We start from the raw sequence: 15,651 nt of genomic DNA, 5'->3' as shown, positions 1-15,651 counted from the left end.
AGCTTGTGTGGTCTAAAGAAGGCTCTAATACTACTGTGTGAGACCGCCGGGCAAATATTCGCATATTCGCGAATATTGATCCCTCCCTTCTGCTGCTTCTATCAAGTTACACTGGTATACTTGCTATAAAGTTCATAAATTTTCACATAAGCGGAAAAAAAAATACGAATATTATGAATATGCGAATTTAGCATATTTTCTAATTTTTCTAATGTACTTTGTTTAAAAAAAATAAAGTTTTCTATGTTTTATTTGTGTTTAAAAAAAGCTGCCACTAGGTGTCTCCCTACTTGTCCAGAGCACATTGCCCCCCATCTCTTGCACAGACTTTGGACTCCTGCTGGCCTGGCAGAAGTCCAAAATTAGGAAATGCAGTCTGGAGAGCTGAGGGGAGGGGGGGGGGGGTGCTACCTTAACCAATCATAGCTCTCCTCACACTGAACTGCTCTGGGCTGTGTGTAGCAGAGTGAGGGAGGAAGTTCTCCCCTGTATGGTGTTAGATGATGTCACGCCTGCTGGGGAACACCCCTTCCCAATCTGTGAATCTGACTGCGCAGAAAATACAGAGCAATATCAAGGTAGAAAAGTAAAAAATAATAAAAATAAAGGCAGGGGGTGGTTTGTCATGATGGGGGCAGTGAACTGGGAGGATTATAACATTTAACAAAATCAAGACAGGTACTCTTTAAAAGACCAAAGGCAGTAAAAGAGTGCAAAGGCAGGATATTTAGACACCCTCATTTTTTTTTTGCTTTCCTTCACCTGCCTACCTAATTGTGCTCAGGGCAAGTGCCCGGTCTGCCCTCCATCTCTTGCATTGCCTCTGGCACAAGACCCTTGTTTAAAGGGTAGCTCCCACCATCCTATTTTTATTTATTTTTTGCTAACACACCCCCCCCCCCGCCCCGTTACGGCACTAGCCCGTTCACTCCTCCCCCCACCCCCCCCCCCCCCCCCCCCCCCGCAACGCATACCCCGTTCCCTCATTACACTGCAGAGTCCGGCAGCGGGCGTACAGGGACAGCGGCGGCAACGAGGCGGCGGCGGCGGCGATGTGCGGGAGGAGTGGCCTCCCAGCCAGTGGCCGGGGAGCCAATGCGCTCGCTCCCGCCTGTCTGATTGACAGGCAGGGAGCGAGTGCAGCCTAACTGAAAAAGGACCGATTGCCACTCCAAAATCTGTCCTTTTTCAGTGGCCGGTTTTTAAATGTAAATTAAACCTTTTTAATGAAAAAAAATATAATAAAAGTATATTAGAGATATATATATATAAGTACTACAACATATCAAAAAATAAAGTTGATGACAGTGCCCATTTAAGTGAATGAAAAACACTGGATCCTCAGGGACAACCTGAAAAAGCAGCATATAAACCTTCAATGACCTAGACCAGTGGTCTTCAACCTGCGGACCTCCAGATGATGCAAAACTACAACTCCCAGCATGCCCGGACAGCCAACGGCTGTCCGGGCATGCTGGGAGTTGTAGTTTTGCAACATCTGGAGGTCCGCAGGTTGAAGACCACTGACCTAGACCCCCGGACACTTCTTTATGAACCCCCTTGACTGCCCTTGGCCCCAACCTTAGTTCTTGCCTAGCACTCAACCTTCTATAAAATGCAAATGGCTGGTTGCTCTTGCTTCGTTTATTTTACATAGAATATCTGAAAAGAATCTCCCAATATAAATAATCTCCAAGGTTCTGCTTATTTCATGCAAAGAGTACTTTGCTTTCTAAGTAGTCAGAACACAAGTCAGGCCCCAGCACCACGGCTCCTCCCGTCCCCTTTTTATTTGTTACATTAAAATGGCAGTAATTAAATTCCCGTCAGACGGAAACTGGAGGGCCGTAGAGGACATTCCAAAGGGTAGAGCGATATTCATTGGTATTTTGAAGCCTCCGTTCATGGGCGCAATGACAAGGAAACACAAGTGTAATAATTTATTTTGCCTAGACATTGTTATGGGTGACACACACCTGATTTACATTTTAATGATTTCCGTGATCGAATGAATACAGTATTCGTAAAATTATAGAAATGATAAGGCCGGGCCACCGGAGAGGACGCTATTCGTGAGAGTACGCAAAGGAGAAAGAGGCATTAAAACTGTGATTACTGCATGGAACAAGGGGATTATACTAAAAGCTGGATAACTTTATGGACATTATGTAGACGTTCTTTATTTATGGAAATGTATTTCTAGTCATTGTAGAAACATTTGACGACAGAAGTAACTTTTGTACAAATTATAGGACCACATAAAACTCAGAACGGGCCTGATTAATGGGCCTGGTTAAAGGGGTACTGCGCTGGAAACATTTTTAAGTTAAAGGGGTATTCCAGGCCCAAATTTTTTTTATATATCAACTGGGTCTGGAAAGTTAAACAGATTTGTATATTACTTCTATTAAAAAATCTTAATCCTTCCAATGGTTATTAGCTTCTGAAGTTGAGTTGTTGTTTTCTGTCTAACTGTTCTCTGATGACTCACGTCCCGGGAGCTGTGCAGTTCCTATGGGGATATTCTCCCATCATGCACAGCTCCCGGGATGTGACATCATCATTGAGCAGTTAGACAGAAAACTTCAGAAGCTAATAACTATTGGAAGGATTAAGATTTTTTAATAGAAGTAATTTACAAATCTGTTTAACTTTCCGGAGCCAGTTGATATATATAAAAAAAAGGTTTTGCCTGGAATACCCCTTTAAACAGATTTGTAAATTAGTTCTATTAAAATAAAATCTTAATCCTTCCAGTACTTATCAGCTGTTCTATATTCCACAGGAAGTTCTTTTCTTTTTTAATTTTCATTCTGTCTGACCACCGTGCTCTCTGCTGACACCTCTGTCCATTTTAGGAACTGTCCAGAGTAGGAGCAAATCCCCATAGCAAACCTATCCTGCTCTGGACAGTTACTGACATGGAGAGAGGTGTCATGCAGAGAACACTGTGGTCAGACAGAAAGGAAAAAAAAAAAAAGAACTTTCTGTCGAGCATACAGCAGCTGATAAGTACTGGAAGGATTAAGAATTTTTAATAGAAGTAATTTATAAATCTGTTTAACTTTCTGGCACCAGTTGATTTAAAAAAAAATGTTTTCCAGCGGAGTACCCCTTTAATGTCCACTATTCCATTTTAGAGACACAATTCTGAGTTTAGGAATACAGAAGCTCTGTTTTTCTCACTACATAAATTCTATTATTCTTGCTACATGCGGCCACCACTAGAGGGAGCTAACTGCATAACTGAATACATAGATATGCAGCAAGCTCCCCCTAGGGGAGGCTGCATGCAGTAGCTAGGACTATGATAGAAAGCAGAGAATACAGTTTAGCGTCTGTCGCTCTATACCATCACAGGCCTCATAGCAATCGCACACCTCTATAGTGTGAAGGTCTAACACTGCTGTCCCACTATTTATGGCCTATCTCGGCATCAGTACAATGAGGATGACATTCGACAGATGTGCCTTTCAAAACAAGTATTTCCTAATGGTTGGGGACCACCTAGAACAGGCATAGGCAACCTTCAACACTGCAGATATTTTGGACTACATCTCCCATGATGCTTTGGCAGCATTTTGCCTATAAGAGCATCTTGGGAGATGTAGTCCACAACATCTGCAGTGCTGAAGGTTGCCTATTCCTGAGCTAGAACTACATTGTAGGCATCAGGTCGTTCACCTCTGGCCTACAGCAGTGTTTTCCAGACAGTGTGCCTCCGGCTGTTTCAAAACTACAACTCCCATCATGTCCGTACAGCCTTCGGGGATAAGTTTGAGATCGCAGGGGGTCCGACCGCTGGGGCCCCCTGTGATCTCTCTGTACAGGGCCCCGGCTCTCCGGCCAGATAGCGGGTGTCGACCTCCGCGCGAAGCGGCTGCCGACACGCCCCCTCAATACATCTCTATGGCAGAGCCGGAGATTGACGAAGGCAGCGCTTCGGCTCTGCCATAGAGTTGTATTGAGGGGGCGTGTCGGCCGCCGCTTCGTGCGGAGGTTGACACACCCCCTTCCCGCGGGCTGTCGGGGCTCCGTACAGGAGATCGCAGGGGGCCCCAGCGGTCGGACCCCCCGCGATCTCAAACTTATCCCCTATCCTCAGGATAGGGGATAAGTTGTTCACCACTGGACTACTCCTTTAAATGTTAAATGGCCATCGAAAGTGTGTATGATCAGCCCAAATGGTCGGAGCTAATTTTAGATAAATGGTGACTAAAAGTAAACAGCCCGAAAGCTATTAACCTGAATCTGCCCTTGATTCCCCTGATGCCGTCCACAGACTTTAGAATTAGGCCTGACGAGTGGCAGGAGAAAACTCCAGTAATGTCTTACAATTATCCACTACCAACATAATCTGATACACTAAGCACACACTGTGTTAAAATAATACTCAAAGGGGGATTTTAAAGAGAAATAGGGCAACAACAAGCCCAAAAAAAGCAACATGCATACAGAACATCAGAGAAGCAACACTAAATACTAAGTAAAACACTGTATCAGCTTTTTAATTTAATTTAATGGCCACTGTCAGAATCAAAAACATTTTATATGTTGTACATCTTGCCAAAACATTACAGAAGTACTCCGGTGCTAAACATCTCATCCCCTATGAAAAGGGAGCCACGCCCCCTCCCATAGACTTGCATTGAGGGGTGACCGCGACGTCACGATACTCCGTCCCCAGCACCGCCTTTCATCAGCCACAGAGCGATCCTCTCTGTACAGCTGAAAAACGAGGATGCTGCAGGAGAGATTGCGGGGTCCCCATTGGCGGGATCCTCGCAATCTAACATCTTATCCCCTATCCTTTTGATAGGGGATAAGATATTTAGCGCCGGAGTACCCCTTTAACCTTTCTAATACTGTATACTTCATTAAAAAATGTCATCTACTTTTTAAAGAAATCATGACGTATAAAAAAAGACCACTAGGGGTCCCCATACCATCCAGAACATAATCCTGTCCGGCTGCAGCATTATCTTTGTCTCAGCTAAAGCATAGGCTGGGACACAGCCCAGTAGGTGAGGGCAGGACTAGCACTGCTCTGTGCTCACTCCTGTCCTGTCTATCAGACTCTGGTCTGAAAACAGAGACGAGAGGGTTACAGAGCAGCCTGAAGTGATTGGATAAAGAGATTCAGCACAGCACACTAAGGTAGGAAGAGAATGCATGGTGAGTTAGGGCGGGTTCTGTGTTTGCTCGGACATGCCCCTTTCTGAGCAGTGGATGTCAGAATTAGTGAGCAGCAGAAGAGAGGGATTTGTGAGCCAAATACATAAATGTAAGGCACCTGCATAACCTAGTGAGCAACATATATAAGCATTATTTTTTTCTGTAATATGACAGGTGTTACGCCGAGCGCTCTGGGTACCTGCTCCTCCCCGGAGCGCTCGCGGCGTTCTCCTCTCTGCAGTGCCCCGTTCAGACCTGCTGACCGGGAGTGCTGCACTGACACTGCCAACGGGGATGCGATTCGCATAGCGGGACGCGCCCGCTCGCGGATCGCATCCCAATCCCCTTACCTGTCCCGGTCCCCGGCTGTCACGTCCTGGCGCGCGCGGCTCCACTCTCTAGGGCGCGCGCGCGCCAGATCTCTAAGATTTAAAGGGCCAGTGCACCGCTAATTGGTACCTGACCCAATCAGTGTAATTAGCTCACCTGATCCAGGCCTATATTACCTCACTTCCCCTTCCCTGCATGGCCGGATCTTGTTGCCCTTGTGCCTAGTGAAAGCGTTTTCTGTGATTGCCTTACCAGAGTTACCAGACCTTCTGCCGTTACCCTTGACTACGAACCTTGCCGCCTGCCTTGACCTTCTGCTATGTCTGACCTCGCCTATGTCTAGTCCTTCTGTCCCACACCTATCTCAGCAGTCAGCGAGGTTGAGCCGTTACCGGTGGATACGACCTGGTTGCTACCGCCGCAGCAAGACCATCCCGCTTTGCGGCGGGCTCTGGTGAATACCAGTAGCAATTCAGAACCGGTCCACCGGTACGGTCCACGCCAATCCTTCGCTGACATAGTGGATCCACCTCCAGGCTGTCGAATCATAACAACAGGTACACTTTAAACCTTATTAATGTATTTTTTACATCTACAGGAGATTTGTAGCTCATTAAAAGCTCACAAAAAAAATTACAAAATTGTGTAACTGCGCTGCTACAACTATCTACCAGATGGCAATAAACAATTTTGCTATATTTCTGACCATACAGTCTATAGAACTAGCATAATTGTGATTGGCTTGTCATTTTCCAAATTCACCATTTCTCTATTAAAAATTTACCATGCACTGGGTTGGTTGGTTGTCAAAAAAGATAATTCTATTCTGTACAGGTTCAGCCGCACGTGTCCACAGGCTGTTTATGGAATTTCAGCTCATTCCTATTTACTTCAAAGGAGTCAAGCTGCAATACCAGGTACAACCCAGGGATGAGTTTGGTTTTGGAAGAAAGCAGACAAAATTTTCGTAATCCTGGAGACTAACTATGAATATTAAATTCATTTCTATGCATACTTGCCTGTTGTCCTGATTTCGTCAAGGCAATCCTGAAAACTTCCCCACAAAAGGGACGGTTTATGAAAACGCTGAACAAAACTGAATACTTTTGGGACATTTCGGGGTTGTTCCCAGGTTCTGGGCTTGTCCAGTGACAGAAACAACCTGTGTATGGTGTCAAAATGTATAATAAAGCAACTTACTAATATAATGGGGGAGATTTATCAAAGTTGTCTATTTCCTGCATCAATATAGACCAACCTACAGAGGGTTAGGCTGGTCTATTGTGCGCTTAATTTATCAAAAGTTGCAAGGCTCCTGATAAATTCTGCACACAGACTTCGGGATCTATGATTTAGACTGTATATAAACTTGCTCCAGCATGGTCTGACATTTCAGCGTACTTTCTGCCAATGCGACTTTTTGACAAAAAGTCGCTATTGATAAATTCAGCACCAATGTATTTTACCGTCTAAAATAGACTAGAATGCATCATGTTATAAAAATCCTCTAAAGTAAAAGTCGTGAAAAGGTGGCACATATTTAGACTGCGACTTTCTGTGCGACAAATTTAGACAGGAAAAATCGATCTAAATCCTAAATGTCTAAAGTGAACAGATTATTCATTTCAGCTGTGGTTACCTTCTGTAAGCTGTGACATCATGCCTGAGTAGCACACCTCCGTCCCTCCTCCGCCTCCCTTCTCCCTCCTGCCCCCTCCCTTTTCCTTGCATCAGAACGAAACTCTGTTATGTGAAGGAGAGGGCTGGTTTTACTGCTCATTAGATTTATAGCTGATTAGATAAGGCAGCAGGGAGCCCCGTTCTCAGCTGTCATCAGGTTTATAAGCCACGCAGGTAAGTAACTCCTCTGCCTTATGACAGTTGCAGTGCTGACTCTAGGGGAAGGGAGGGGTTAAGAGGGAGAAAGAAAGCGGAGTGAGGGACGGAGATGCTGATCAGGCTGTGACGTAACATCACAGGTTACAGGAAGAAGCCACAGCTGAAATAGGTGATGTTTTCACTTTGGATAATAACACTATATTAGTAAGTTGTTTTATTATACAACTGACAACCTCTTTAAATGCCCTGATTTTGAGTTTAACCCCTTAAGGACTCAGCCCATTTTGGCCTTAAGGACTCAGACAATTTAATTTTTACGTTTTCATTTTTTCCTCCTCGCCTTCTAAAAATCATAACTCTTTTATATTTTCATCCACAGACTAGTATGAGGGCTTGTTTTTTGCGCGACCAGTTTTCCTTTGTAATGACATCACTCATTATATCATAAAATGTATGGCGCAACCAAAAAACACTATTTTTGTGGGGAAATTAAAACGAAACACGCAATTTTGCTAATTTTGGAAGGTTTTGTTTTCACGCCGTACAATTTCTGGTAAAAATGACATGTGTTCTTTATTCTGGGGGTCAATACGATTAAAATGATACCCATTATTATATACTTTTATATTATTGTTGCGCTTAAAAAAAATCACAAACTTTTTAACCAAATTAGTACGTTTATAATCCCTTTATTTTGATGACCTATAACTTTTTTATTTTTCCGTATAAGCGGCGGTATGGGGGCTCATTTTTTGTGCCATGATCTGTACTTTTTTTTGATACCACATTTGCATATAAAAAACTTTTAATACATTTTTTATAATTTTTTTTTAATAAAATGTATTAAAAAAGTAGGAATTTTGGACTTTTTAAATTTTTTTTTTTCGTTCACGCCGTTCACCGTACGGGATCATTAACATTTTATTTTAATAGTTCGGACATTTACGCACGCGGCGATACCAAATATGTCTATAAAAAAAGTTTTTTACGCTTTTTGGGGGTAAAATAGGAAAAAACGGACGTTTTACTTTTTTATTGGGGGAGGGGATTTTTCACTTTTTTTTTACTTTTACATTTTTTTACATTTTTTTTTACACTTGAATAGTCCCCATAGGGGACTATTCATAGCAATACCATGATTGCTAATACTGATCTGTTCTATGTATAGGACATAGAACAGATCAGTGTTATCGGTCATCTCCTGCTCTGGTCTGCTCGATCACAGACCAGAACAGGAGACGCCGGGAGCCGCACGGAGGAAGGTGAGGGGACCTCCGTGCGGCGTTATGAATGATCGGATCCCCGCAGCAGCGCTGCGGGCGATCCGATCGTTCATTTTAATCGCGAACTGCCGCAGATGCCGGGATCTGTATTGATCCCGGCACCTGAGGGGGTTAATGGCGGACGCCCGCGAGATCGCGGGCGTCGGCCATTGCCGGCGGGTCCCTGGCTGCGATCAGCAGCTGGGATCAGCCGCGCATGACACGGGCATCGCTCCGATGCCCGCGGTTATGCTTAGGACGTAAATGTACGTCCTGGTGCGTTAAGTACCACCTCACCAGGACGTACATTTACGTCCTGCGTCCTTAAGGGGTTAAACCTTGGCATGTATGGTTCATGTAAAACACAGTTCTTTTGGGGGTTAGAGATCACTAGCACACATATCACCTTACCTCCGGTGCCATCCAGAATGGTGTACCCACAGACGTGTTCCTGCGCAGGCGAGCACTGGTGAGCTGTGCAGACACTCCTGTAATGAACAGTAACAGACATTACCGACTCAAAAGAAAAATAAGCCATTTGGACGTCTGCATGGGAGACTATATGCATATTCAGAGCACAGGTTCAATTTACATAGATCCCAACTCTTATTTTCCATGCGCATATCTCTCTATTACTTATCATTAGAGGGAGCTTACTGCATATGCCTGTGTTTCCCAACCAGGCCATGCTGGGAGTTGTAGTTCTGCAACAGCTGGAGGCACCCAGATTGGGAAACACTGTTATATGGTTACATAAAAGCTTTTACTGAAGTCAATGAGTTGCTTTTGCATGAGAAATCGGTCTTACATGATTTGCACCACATTTATTATATTTTAGACACTTTTTCACTGGGTCCAACAAAAGCTGTGTCGCTTCATTTAAAAAGTAGCGTGGTCAGTTGAAAAGAAAGAAAAAAGGCATGGAAAAGAGGCCTTAAGATTTATCTATCCGACTGATACACTTTGATACATCTGGTGGATTTCAAGGGTATTCATCTAAGCACTGTCTAAGAATTTGATAGGTTTAGTATTACTGGGCGACTGTGTTCATTTTGTTGTGAAAACATGTCTTTGTTGTGTATGTCTCTGTTGAGGATGTCTCTGTTGGGGATGTCTCTGTTGTGTAGGTCTCTGTTGTGTAGGTCTCTGTTGAGGATGTCTCTGTTGGGGATGTCTCTGTTGGGGATGTCTCTGTTGGGGATGTCTCTGTTGGGGATGTCTCTGTTGGGGATGTCTCAGTTGTATATGTCTCTGTTGTGTATGTCTCTGTTGAGGATGTCTCTGTTGAGGATGTCTCTGTTGTATATGTCTCTGTTGAGGATGTCTCTGTTGTAGATGTCTCTGTTGTGTATGTCTCTGTTGAGGATGTCTCAGTTGTATATGTCTCTGTTGTGTATGTCTTTGTTGAGGATGTCTCTGTTGAGGATGTCTCTGTTGGGGATGTCTCGGTTGTGTATGTCTATATTACTTATGTCTCTGTTGGTTATGTTTCCATTGTGTATGTCTCTGCACCTACCAAGGGAAAAAATATTTGGCAAACAACATTTAAAAAAGCCTCTAACTACTAAATTATGTTTTTCTAAAGATTTTTACTGTATTATTTTATTAAAAAAAATAAAAATAAATGAAAATTCAAGTATTTGCGTGGGCAGGCACAGGTGATGACATCAGACCAGCAGAGGCATATGCAGGAGGCTAGTTACAAGGTTTTAACTGCCCCCTTTATTACCATTGGGATGACAATTCTGGATAATCCCCCTGTGGAGCACAGAGCCATCAGATCCCTGCCCTGCCATATACTCTTGTAACCTTTAATCCCTTTTAATTTTGCATTTTAGTTTTATCCCTCCTCCCCTTCTTGATGCCATAACTCTTTAATAGCTCCATCCACAGACCCATATGAGTGTTATTTTTTGCGTGAACAATTGTAATTTGTAATGACACCTTTAATTTTACCGTATAATTTACAGTGAAACAAAATATTTGTATGGGGAAATTGAAAAGAAAACCCAAATTTTGCAACTTTTTAGGGATGTTCCCTTTTTTCACTTTGTACACTTTTTGCTAAAGTGTAAATTCTGTGGGTGAATACAATTAAAATGAAACCCATGTTTGTATTGTACTACTTTTAAAAAATTCAAACTTTTCACAAAAAAGTATGTATATGTAAATACCCCTATATCTTTTTCTGTATACAGGGCTGTAAGAGGGCTCATTTTTTGAAAAGTTTTGAATCCCTTTTTATGAGTTGGGTATTCTGTAAATAAACCTAATTTGCATTGGGGGATTTTGATTGCAACTGTATGTAAGGACACAGAGGAGGGACTATAAGAGGGCACTGAGAGGACATTATTGCTATATGTGGGTTATGGAATTATTGTTTTTATTTATTTAAAATTCTGTGTACACCATTGCTCACCAGTGTCTGCAACTCGCTACATTCAGGGAAAAAGGCAGATACTGGGGGTAAACAAAAAGATAGCCTTTGCTTATTATTATCTTTTTAGTTCCCATCAGTGTTTCATATACTCCATATACTGGGCCATAATGACACAATATGAAAGCCACAACTACTGACGCTCAGTACATGTACACAAGGGGCATCTATAAAGGGTATATAAACATTAAAAGTATATAAAGAGCATCTATAGGGGTATATAAATAAAAGGAATATACAGTCATGGCCGTAAATGTTGGCACCCCTGAAATTTTCCAAGAAAATTTGGTATTTCTCACAGAAAAGGATTGCAGTAACACATGTTATACTATACACATGTTTATTACCTTTGTAATATTGGAACTAAACCAAAAAAGGAAGGAAAAAAAGCAAATTGGACATAATGTCATATCAAACTCCAAAAATGGTCTGGACAAAATTATTGGCACCCTTAACTTAATATTTGGTTGCACACCCTTTGGAAAACATAACTGAAATCAGTCGCTTCCTATAACCATCAATAAGCTTCTTACACCTCTCAGCCGGAATGTTGGACCACTCTTCCTTTCTGCTCCAGGTTTCTCTTATTGGAAGGGTGCCTTTTTTAAGATCTCTCCACAGGTGTTCGATGGGATTTAGATCTGGACTCATTGCTGGCCACTTCAGAACTCTCCAGCACTTTGTTGCCATCCATTTCTGGGTGCTTTTTGACATATGTTTGGGGTCATTGTCCAGCTGGAAGACCCAAGATCTCAGACACAAACCCAGCCCTCTGACACTGGGCTGTACAGTGCGACCCAAAATCCATTGGTAATCCTCAGATTTCATGATGCCTTGCACACATTCAAGGCACCCAGTGCCAGAGGCAGCAAAACAACCCAAAAACATCATTGAACCTCCACCATATTTCACTGTAGGTACTGTGTTCTTTTCTTTGTAGGCCTCATTTCGTTTTCAGTAAGTAGTAGAATGATGTGCTTTGCCAAAAAGCTCTATCTGGGTCTAATCTGTCCACAAGAAGTTTTCCCAGAAGGATTTTTGCTTACTCAAGGTCATTTTGGCAAAATGTAGTCTTGCTTTTTATGTCCCTGTGTCAGCAGTGTTGTCCTCCTGGGTCTCCTGCCATAGTGTTTCATTTTATTTAACCCCTTAACGACAATGGACGTACTCCTACGCCCCCGTTTCCGAGTCCTTAAGGACCGAGGACGTAGGAGTACGTCCTGTCCTTTCCCGGCCCCCTGCCGCTAGCCGGAGGGGAGCCGGTGCCAGATGCCTGCTGAAATCGTTCAGCAGGCATCACGGCATATCGCCCAGGGGGGTCATTATGCCCCCCCATGTCGGCGATGGCCGCAGATCGCTGGACAATTCAGTCCAGCGATCTGCGGCGATTCCGGGTCAATCGGGTCTCCAGTGACCCGGTGACCCAGAATTACTGGCTGATCGGGGCCGTCAGAGACACAGAACAGCCAGAGCCTGCAGGGGTGAGGTGGCACTGGTGCCACCTCACGATCGCCCTGATTCGTCGGCCGGATTACCGGCCGACGAATCAGGGCGCCTGCTGCGGGTGTCACTCCCACACCAGCTCCGCCCCTCTTCCGGAGGACGTGAGCGGGTGCGGGACGTGCACCCCTGGTGCTGGGGACCCCGATCCCCGGCGTTAATGTTGGGATCGGGGCCCCAGGAGCGGCGGCGGCGGCGGCGGGACTGACCTGTGCGGCGATCAAGCAGCAGCAGGAGGTGAGTAACAGCCTCCTGCTGTTGCTTAGCAACAGCTCCCAGCATGCAAAAAGGGCATGCTGGGAGCTGTAGTTATGCAACAGGAGGAGGCAGACCACCACAACTCCCAGCATGCACTTATGGGCATGCTGGGACTTATGGTTTTGCAACAGCTGGAGGCACATTCTTTCTATGGAAAAATGTACCTTCAGCTGTTGTGTAACTACAACTCCCAGCTTGCACAAACAGCTTAAGTGCATGCTGGGAGTTGTAGTGGTGCATCTGGTGGTTGCATAACTACAACTCCCAGCATGCCCGTTGGCTGTCGGTGACTGCTGAGAGTTGTAGTTTTGCAACAGCTGAAGGCACACTGAGTTAAGTAGCAAACCAGTGTGTCTCCAGCTGTTGCATAACTACAACACCCAGCATGCCCTTCCGCTGTCCGTACATGCTGGGGGTTGTAGCTTTTGCAACAGCTGAAGGCACACTGGTTGCAAAAGACTGAGTTTGTTGCCAAACTCGGTGTTTCACAACCTGTGTGTCTCCAGCTGTTGCAAAACTACAACTCCCAGCATGCACTGATAGACCGTACATGCTGGGAGTTGTAGTTTTGCAACAGCTGGATGTCCCCCCCCCACCCCAATGTGAATGTACAGGGTACACTCACATGGGCGGAGGATTACAGTAAGTATCCGGCTGCAAGTTTGAGCTGCAGCAAATTTTCTGCTGCAGCTCAAGCTGCCAGCGAGAAACTACTGTGAACCCCCCGCCCGTGCGACTGTACCCTAAAAACACTACACTACCACACAATAAAATAAAAAGTAAAAAAACACTACATATACACATACCCCTACAATAAAAATGAAAAACGTCTGGTACGCCACCGTTTCCAAAACGGAGCCTCCAGCTGTTGCAAAACTACAACTCCCAACATGCACTGATAGACCGTACATGCTGGGAGTTGTAGTTTTGCAACAGCTGGATGTCCCCCCCCCCAATGTGAACGTATAGGGTACACTCACATGGGCGGAGGATTACAGTAAGTATCCGGCTGCAAGTTTGAGCTGAGGCAAATTTTCTGCCGCTGCTCAAACTGCCAGCGAGAAACTACTGTGAACCCCCCGCCCGTGCGACTGTACCCTAAAAACACTACACTACACTAACACACAATAAAATAAAAAGTAAAAAACACTACATATACACATACCCCTACACAGCCCCCCTCCCCTCCCCAATAAAAATGAAAAACGTCTGGTACGCCACTGTTTCCAAAACGGAGCCTCCAGCTGTTGCAAAACAACTACTCCCAGTATTACCAGATAGCCACTGACTGTCCAGGCATGCTGGGACTTTTACAACAGCTGGAGGCACCCTATTTGGGAATCACTGGCGTAGAATACCCCTATGTCCACCCCTATGCAATCCCTAATTTAGGCCTCAAATGCGCATGGCGCTCTCACTTTGGAGCCCTGTCGTATTTCAAGGCAACAGTTTAGGGTCACATATGGGGTATCGCCGTACTCGGGAGAAATTGTGTTACAAATTATGGGGGGGTATTTTCTGCTATTACCCTTTTTAAAAATCTAAAATTTTGGGGAAACCAACATTTTAGGTAAAAATTATTATTTTTTTTTTACATATGCAAAAGTTGTGAATCACCTGTGGGGTATTAAGGTTCACATTACCCCTTGTTACGTTCCCCGAGGGGTCTAGTTTCCAAAATGGTATGCCATGTGTTTTTTTTTTGCTGTCCTGGCACCATAGGGGCTTCCTAAATGCGGCATGCCCCCAGAGCAAAATTTGCTTTCAAAAAGCCAAATGTGACTCCTTCTCTTCTGAGACCTGTAGTGCGCCAGCAGAGCACTTCTCTCCCCCATATGGGGTGTTTTCTGAATCGGGAGAAATTGGGCTTCAAATTTTGGGGGGTATTTTCTGCTATTACCCTTTTTAAAAATGTTAAAATTTTGGGAAACCAAGCATTTTAGGTAAAAAAAAATTTTTTTTTTTAACATATGCAAAAGTCGTGAAACACCTGTAGGGTATTAAGGTTCACTTTACCCCTTTTTACGTTCCCCGAGGGGTCTGGTTTCCAAAATGGTATGCCATGTGGTTTTTTTTTTGCTGTCCTGGCACCATAGGGGCTTCCTAAATGCGGCATGCCCCCAGAGCAAAATTTGCTTTCAAAAAGCCAAATGTGACTCCTTCTCTTCTGAGACCTGTAGTGCGCCAGCAGAGCACTTCTCACCCCCATATGGGGTGTTTTCTGAAGCGGGAGAAATTGGGCTTCAAATTTTGGGGGGGTATTTTCTGCTATTACCCTTTTTAAAAATGTAAAAATTTTGGGAAACCAAGCATTTTAGGTAAAAATTATATATTTTTTTAACAGATGCAAAAGTCGTGAAACACCTGTAGGGTATTAAGGTTCACTTTACCCCTTTTTACGTTCCCCGAGGGGTCTGGTTTCCAAAATGGTATGCCATGTGGGTTTTTTTTGCGGTTCTGGCACCATAGGGGCTTCCTAAATGCGGCATGCCCCCAGAGCAAAATTTGCTTTCAAAAAGCCAAATGTGACTCCTTCTCTTCTGAGACCTGTAGTGCGCCAGCAGAGCACTTTTCACCCCCATATGGGGTGTTTTCTGAATCGGGAGAAATTGGGCTTCAAATTTTGGGGGGTATTTTCTGCTATTATCCTTTTTAAAAATGTAACATTTTTGGGAAACCAAGCATTTTAGGTAAAACATTTATTTTTATTTTTTACATATGCAAAAGTCGTGAATCACCTGTGGGGTATTAAGGTTCACTTTACCCCTTGTTACGTTCCCTGAGGGGTCTAGTTTCCAAAATGGTATGCCATGTGTTTTTTTTTTGCTGTCCTGGCACCATAGGGGCTTC

The 15,651-nt window shown here is 44.1% G+C and overlaps 1 protein-coding gene across 11 annotated transcripts in view; it reads right to left on the bottom strand.

Annotated features, from left to right (window-relative positions):
• The window catches only part of MYO3B (myosin IIIB), a 523,821-nt gene that overhangs the window by 382,965 nt on the left and 125,205 nt on the right, over positions 1 to 15,651 (bottom strand). For all 11 annotated transcript variants that reach the window (XM_056536145.1, XM_056536147.1, XM_056536146.1 and 8 more), the window contains one exon: positions 9,018 to 9,094. In XM_056536145.1, coding sequence (XP_056392120.1) covers positions 9,018 to 9,094 — 77 coding nt within the window. The remainder of the gene's footprint in view (positions 1 to 9,017; positions 9,095 to 15,651) is intronic.

This window comes from Hyla sarda, chromosome 8 (assembly GCF_029499605.1).
Source record: "Hyla sarda isolate aHylSar1 chromosome 8, aHylSar1.hap1, whole genome shotgun sequence".
NCBI lineage: Eukaryota > Metazoa > Chordata > Amphibia > Anura > Hylidae > Hyla > Hyla sarda.
The sequence above is the reverse complement of the archived record's forward strand: the minus strand, read 5'-3'. Positions and strand labels throughout refer to the sequence as shown.